This window comes from Cyclospora cayetanensis, unplaced genomic scaffold (assembly GCF_002999335.1).
Source record: "Cyclospora cayetanensis isolate NF1_C8 unplaced genomic scaffold, CcayRef3 CcayRef3_contig_35, whole genome shotgun sequence".
Taxonomy (NCBI): domain Eukaryota; phylum Apicomplexa; class Conoidasida; order Eucoccidiorida; family Eimeriidae; genus Cyclospora; species Cyclospora cayetanensis.
In genome coordinates, this window is record NW_020312314.1 from 131,942 (window position 1) to 138,994 (window position 7,053).

The 7,053-nt window shown below is 51.8% G+C and overlaps 1 protein-coding gene across 1 annotated transcript; it reads left to right on the top strand.

Moving 5' to 3' along the window:
* Positions 1 to 1,569: 1,569 nt before the first annotated feature.
* LOC34624019 lies at positions 1,570 to 4,852 on the top strand. The gene is made up of 6 exons (XM_026334053.1): positions 1,570 to 1,974; positions 2,239 to 2,754; positions 2,936 to 3,379; positions 3,930 to 4,003; positions 4,193 to 4,292; positions 4,601 to 4,852. Exons 1-6 carry the CDS (start codon positions 1,570 to 1,572, stop codon positions 4,850 to 4,852), a joined length of 1,791 nt encoding a protein of 596 aa, XP_026189838.1.
* Positions 4,853 to 7,053: the final 2,201 nt, after the last annotated feature.

A 7,053-nucleotide genomic window follows, 5' to 3' on the forward strand; every position in this document is an offset into this window, starting at 1 on the left:
GGTGCTGAGAGAGGCGTGCGGTGTTCTCTGCAGCGCATTGAGGAGGGAAAACTTTGAGGAAATACGTGCGCTCAAGGCAGCTGCCTCCAGAGGATTTCCCGTTGTTCTCACTGTTAGCTCTGGAGTTGATTATCATTCCTTGCTGGTTCGGCCTTACAGACCTCATGCGACATACCTGTGTCGCTCCATCTTTCGCTGAGAACGCCATGCATTGTTGCCTAAGGCGGAATCATGGAGATTAAAATTTTCATTCCCTCTGTGTGCTTCCTCGTGGGCTAGGCTAATGAGGCCCCTCCGCTACATTTTTTCATTTTAGCTGCTTCATTCTTTCCTCGCTCTCAACTCGTGTGGTTAAGACATTTATCGAAAAAGCAATGCTGGTTTTTCGGGGTGCTGCGGCGTTTGAGCTCTCTGAGCATCTGCGAAAAACTCCACCTAGTGGCGAAGGGCCCTGGAACATCTGTTCTAGCGGCTGCACAGAAAAGTTGATTCCACCCTATCAAAACGAATAACACAAGCATTCAAGTCGAACATACAACTAGCTTCTAGATGAGTAATATTTTAATACGGAAACTGCCCATATGTGGCTAAACCCTCCCGGGCATTCCCAGCACGAGGTGAGATGCAAGGGCGCAGCGCGTCCGTGTGTTTTCTGCCGCCGCTGCAAAGCGACTCACTCCGTATTTCATAGCAGATAGCATTTGGGTGCTTTGGGAGTTTGCAGGCCCAAACGCCAGAGCTTCCGGAGCAGCTGGCATCTCTGCCTGATTTCAATTTTAAGAGCGAACAGGATAGGAGTAAGGAGTGGTTCGCGAGACACCTCCACCGCAGAGTGAAGCGGATACAAAGCAAGAACTCATTTGGCGTGTTTTAATTGCAATTTCTGATGCAGAATGCGAAACATTTGTAGATTCGTTCATGATCGTGGGCGGCTTGCCAGAGCGTGCAGATGACCGCAGCAGCACTTTTTGAAATCTTTTACGGCGCCTGCAGCTGGAAACCCGCGTAGCCTCTTGTTTTCCAGGCTCGTCGCTACTCCCCACTTTCTGATTACTTGGATCGCCCGGCGCGTCAGTCAAAGCATCGATTCGTTTTCTGTGGCCCCTTCAAGGCGGCAACGCACCTGGAGTTTGTCTGAAAGACAAACTCCAGCATAACAACCAGATACAAGAAAAAAGAAGCGCACCGTATTGGAATTCATCAGGCTACGTGTACTGCCCGCCTGCCGAGTATGGCTAGTGAGGAGGGGGCGGCGTGGTGCCTCCTGCACGGAAAATGACTGTCGCATGCCAGAGATTCAAGGCAAGCGCTCACTTTTCTTCGGCGTTATTTCACTCCATGATTTTTGTCTGCTTTTTAAAGTTTATTAATTCATTGTTTCACTTGATTTAGAGGACAGCGGTTCGTGCGTTGTTATCCCCATGGCCTTCGGCGCCTCACCTGAGCGAGCTCAAGAGCTGCTGCCCACTGGTCACCCCTGTCCTTGGAGACTCCAGTTTCTCCAGTACCAACGCGACCGAGCAATTTCTAAAACAAAAACTGGCCCTTAATTTTTCCGCCTTGCCATAAATGCCACAGGAAACCTGGTTGCCCTCCTGGGGGGTTCTAGGGTCGTCCGCCTTACTCTCTTCCCTCCCCTCGAAATTCAAGGGAGACTTTATGAAGGAACTTTGCGAAGCTCCGCGAGAACCTGCAGAGGCCAGTCCAGCGCGTTCAGTGCTGCGTATTAGGAAGCTGCTGGAAGAGGCTAGAGACGAAGACATTCGTAGATTCGGAGTAGAGACACACGCTAGGGCACCCGGGTACGCTTATCAGTATCCCCCAGGGGCCTACAAGCTAAGGGAGGAAGACACCCCAGTCCGCAAGCCAGGAGCAAGAGATTATTTGGCCGCCCCTCCCCTGACGCCTCATGGATTTGCTCCGAGGTGGGGGCATGGCCCCTTCAAGAAGGAAGGCTCACAGACACGTTCCAGGGTAAGGAAAATGAGGGACCGCGGAAGCACCCACGAGCTAGCATAGGCAAGAGCGCGCATGCAGCTAGAGATACGACTAGCTGCAGACATGCAGGAGAGGGTGTGCAAGGGGCTTTGAAACGGCAGCAAACCACACACAAGCGCACGCCGAGCTAAGAGACGCATCTACAAATCTGTCCACCCTCCTTGGCCTCGTTGTTACCGCTTCCTGCCGTTTTCGTCTTGCATCCAAAAAGCTACGTTTTCCCACCGCGTCCAGACCAAGTATACTGCTTGCCCCCGTGTGCTTGCCGCTTCTATGCCTCGCACCTCTGCCCCTCAGAAGAAGCTCGAACCTGCCCTGGAGGAGCTTTGGGCGGCCGCTTGTAGGGAAGGGCAGGCGAAGACTCGCGGAAAGCAGCGCCCTCCAACCAAGCCTCTTCTCAATATGAATGCCGTGGCGTCCTCGCTCCCAGACAGAGCTTCGCAGGCGCTCACGCGTCAGGCGGAGCGCGTGGAAGAGCTGCAGAGTAGAGAGGCCCTTTCCTCCAGAGCTTCGTCTTCTGTGGGTGAGCCTTGGGAGTCTCTGCCGCTGGAGCCGTTTGAGGCTTTAAGCGAAGACGAGTTCTTGAGGGGGCCTGGGCAGCCTCTCCTAACCGCAGCAGAAAAGCACCACTTGCGATACTTCGGACTAGACTTCAAGGAAAGGAAGAGCTTCACGCGCAGGAGGCACTGGGGACCTCAAGAACGGGAGCGGTGGCAGCGATCCAAAAGACTCAGGCACCTGATCAAGACTCAGCAGGTAAAGTCTAGATCCGTGTGGGAAGCCTCGAACTGCAAGCAGGGGGCAGGCACGCCTGCGGCAGCAACGCAGCCAGGATGCGTTGGTGCGAAAGAAGCCCGACGGAGGAGACGGGCGTTTTTCTGAGATCCTCAAGATGGGAGGCTCCTTGAAAGCTGCGTTTGCTGTTTGCTGTGCCTAGGTCGTCTTTCGACGAGACCTCTTGCAACAGACGTTTGAAGATGACTACTTGCGGTATACAGGCAAACCCTACAGAGCCAGCTCCGCTTCCCGCCGCTTCTTACCGGCGTCCTTCCACCAGCCCTTCTGCGGATGTGGCTGTGCAGCCTTGGAAAGATCCCCTTTTGCTCCGGAAACACCACAGGGCCAGGAGGGTAGCTCGTCGGGGATCGAGTTCACTGGAGGATCGCCGGCAGGGATTGTGAGCCATCGAGAGCCAAACGGCGTTGCTTCTCAGCTCGAAGGCGCCTCTAGAATTGCCAAAGATCCCGTTTTAGCAGCAAGCCTCGCCGTCAAGCAGTGGCTCCCGACTGTGGCGGGCTTAGGAGGAAAGCCTTTGCGTCGAGAGCATGCGTCGGAGGCTTCGTCGCAAGGCCAGATGGTCGAGGCACGAGCTGACGCCTTGGCAATCCGAAGGCAGCGGGAAGGCATCCGAGAGCAATCACAGGGGCGAGGAGACAGCCTGGCGATCCGGAGCAGGGGAAATCGAGATGAGCGCAGAACCGAAGGAGCGCTGAACGGGGGGAGGGGGAAAGCACAGCAGAGAGCGCACAGCAGAGAACGGAGTAGAAGGCGAGGCAGAAGAAACAGCGCAGAGCTCTACAGAGAGTGGTTGCCTTGGAGCTATCACCTCGAGCTGGAAAACGATCCCAGCGGCAGATCCAGACGCAACGCACAACCGAAAAGCCCTCCCCCAGGTCCTCACTCAGGGGAAGACGAGAAGGATTTCAAGTTGCACCGTGAGCGCTGCTTTTGTGCTGCGAGCGTTTCGATTTAAGCCGCCAAGCAGAGCAGCCACTCCTGCTCCCCCGCGTAGAACGATGAATTGTATTGGCACGGGGTAGGGTGCACACATGGGAGTGGACACCGCGCCACTACGTTCAAAGGACGTCGTGAGGTGGGGAAGGAGGGGAAGACTTCGGATTTGGCTGAAATGCTTCTCAGGCGTGCTGGAGGCGGAGTTAGTCCGCCTCTACGAGGCTGCTCACGGGAACCTCCCAAGCCTCTTCGCTGGACCTCGCAGAATCGAGCAAGTTACTCTCGCAGATGATTTTGCTGCTGCAGTTGCAGGCAGTTCGGCTGTACAGGGTGGGCCTGCCAGGTGCACCGGGTGGGGTTGCGGGCTGGGAGTTCAACAGCGAAGCTGCCTCACCGCACGTCAGTGGCGCTGCATTTTTTTCCTCGTGTATTGCTGCTATTCTATTGCTGTTCACAGAAGGCGCAAGAAGCACCCGAAAGACACGAAAGTATCCTTTGGACGCCTCAAAGAGTATGGTGCCATCGTTGTCGAGATCACCTCATGCAAGACGCTGAAACAGGTACTGTACACTGCGCGCGGCGTCGTCGTTCTGGCTGCCAGCGGCACTACTCTTGATCCACCTATCTGACGGCTAAATGCCACAGCGCTCTGATTAAAGCTTCACGGGATGGCCTTGTTGGCGCTAGTCAAACCGTGCCAACAATCGGCTTTCCTGCCGCTGGTGTATCCGCTGCACTTTTGGAGCACAGACAAGCAGGTGGGGAGACAAGCAGCAGTTGCTGCTGCCGTTGCAGCCTCGGCAGCACGCGGCCTGCCGTTTTTATTGCATGAAAAACATCCCGTTTGTGATGGTGCGCATCCGCTTAGGAGGTAGACGAGAGTCTGTACAGGGGATGGTCAGAACGCCCTCGCGAACAGATCCGGCACATGGCCCCCCCCAAGGGTGTGCGCACCAACCCCAACTACAATGTGACGCTCGAGAAACTGCAGGCGGCTGCGATAAAGCTGCATGCCGATATAATACCAGACAGTCAGAAGTTTCAGGCTCTCGAGAGAAGGAAGCGCGCGCAAGTGGAAGAGCCAGCCCGCATTCTCGGGGGGGGCCGATACGCCGTTTAGATGCTTGCTTGTCAGTGCGTCTCTGTCGCTCCTATTGGAGCTGCTGCACGGTGACGTATGCACCTCAAAAAGAGTTCAAAATTAAATCTCAGGAGCCGCTGGAACCGATGCTGTCATCGATACTAAGGGCTGCGGAGGGGGTCGGGGGGGCATCAAGGAGCATGCTTATGAGCAAAAACACACTCTAGACTCTCGTGCACCACCCCCGTATTGAGTATGTATTATGCCTGTTTGCTCTACACTGTGGACGTTTCGAGCTTCCCAAGGCTGCAGAAAGTGCAGCTGACTCCCCGCAAAAAGCACGTAGGAAAGATTGGCTGGTTGTGTGACTGAGGAGCCCTCGTGGAAGTACCACAGCGTCCTGCACTAAAAGCTTTTCCAGAAAAACTGACGAATTCTAATGCTGAATTCGCTGCAGTGCAAAAGTGTGCGCAAGAGGCACGACACCTCACAATCACCGCTTCAGGGACTGCGCTGCTCCTGAAGCGGGTCTGTTGCCCACTGAGCGTAGTATAAATATATATGTATATATATATATATTTATAGATACATACATATATTTATATATACATGGAAGAAAACCGAAAAAAGGAGTGCTGATATTTTATCGCGTCGCAGAGAGGCGAACATGCTTCCCTGCCAGATGTGTACATGTACGTAGGAATACATATATATATTTATACATATTTACATATAGACTCTTAGATTGAGTTGCCTGATCCGCTACGGCTCCGGAAGTGGCTGCAGCAGTAGCAGCTGGAACGTGTGCAATTGCAGCAGCAGTGGGGGGAAGGGTTCGCATCAGCAGCGGTCTGGCGATTAGTGCTCAATGCCTTGTTGCAGGTGCTGAACAACATCGTAGGCTTTCGTGGTGAAAGACTGCAGAGCCTCGCGAATTTTAGCCTCCATGAAAGCGACAGCCTGGAGGGGAGAAAGGTGAAGCTGAAAGCGGGACCTATGGGTGCATAAATACGCACATAGCAGCAGCGCCAAGCTGGGAAGCCGCGTTCTCTTCGCCTCAGGCAGAGGCGACGGCTTCCAGAAATGGAGCTTGCGAGCGAGACAGCAACAGCAGGGATAGCTCTAAGGACGGAGTGACTACCAGAAAAAAGGTTTACCGCAGATTTTCTACGGCGAGGGGCTTAAAGCATGCTATGCCCGAGAACTGCATGGCCTCTAAGAAGGATATCAAGTTATCGGCTTGCTCCCGAAGAATCAAGAAGCTGAGCAGACAAACATGCACAAACATGCACACAAATATGCAAAACATGCACACAAATATGCAAAACATGCACAAAACACACAACCATGCAAAACATGCACAAAACACACAAACACACAAACATGCACAAAACACACAAATATGCACAAAACACACAAATATGCAAAACATGCACAAAGCAAAAAACATGCAAACATGCACAAAACGCACAAACATGCACAAAACACACAAACATGCAAAATATGCAAACATGCACAAAACACACAAATATGCACAAAACACGCAAATATGCACAAAACACGCAAACATGCACAAAACACACAAACATGCACAAAACACACAAATATGCACAAAACACACAAACATGCACAAAACACACAAACATGCACAAAACACACAAATATGCACAAAACACACAAACATGCACAAAACACACAAACATGCACAAAACACACAAATATGCAAAATATGCAAACATGCACAAAACACACAAACATGCACAAAACACACAAACATGCACAAAACACACAAACATGCACAAAACACACAAATATGCAAAATATGCAAACATGCACAAAACACGCAAACATGCACAAGACACACAAATATGCACAAGACACAAAACATGCACAAGACACAAAACATGCACAAAACACACAAACATGCACAAGACACAAAACATGCACAAAACACACAAACATGCAAACATGCACAAAACACACAAACACACAAACATGCACAAAACACGCAAACATGCACAAAACACACAAATATGCACAAAACACGCAAACATGCACAAAACACACAAATATGCACAAAACACAAAACATGCACAAAACACACAAACATGCACAAGACACAAAACATGCACAAAACACACAAACATGCACAAAACACAAAACATGCACAAAACACACGAACATGCACAAAACACACAAACATGCACAAGACACACAAACATGCACAAAACACACAAACA

Coding starts and splice junctions, on each gene's coding strand:
- LOC34624019 (XM_026334053.1), top strand. CDS start 1,570: ATGCCACAGGAAACCTGGTTGCCCTCCTGGGGGGTTCTAGGGTCGTCC. Junction 4,004..4,192: donor GCTGGACCTCGCAGAATCGA/GCAAGTTACTCT, acceptor TGTTCACAGAAG/GCGCAAGAAGCACCCGAAAG. Junction 4,293..4,600: donor CATGCAAGACGCTGAAACAG/GTACTGTACACT, acceptor GCATCCGCTTAG/GAGGTAGACGAGAGTCTGTA.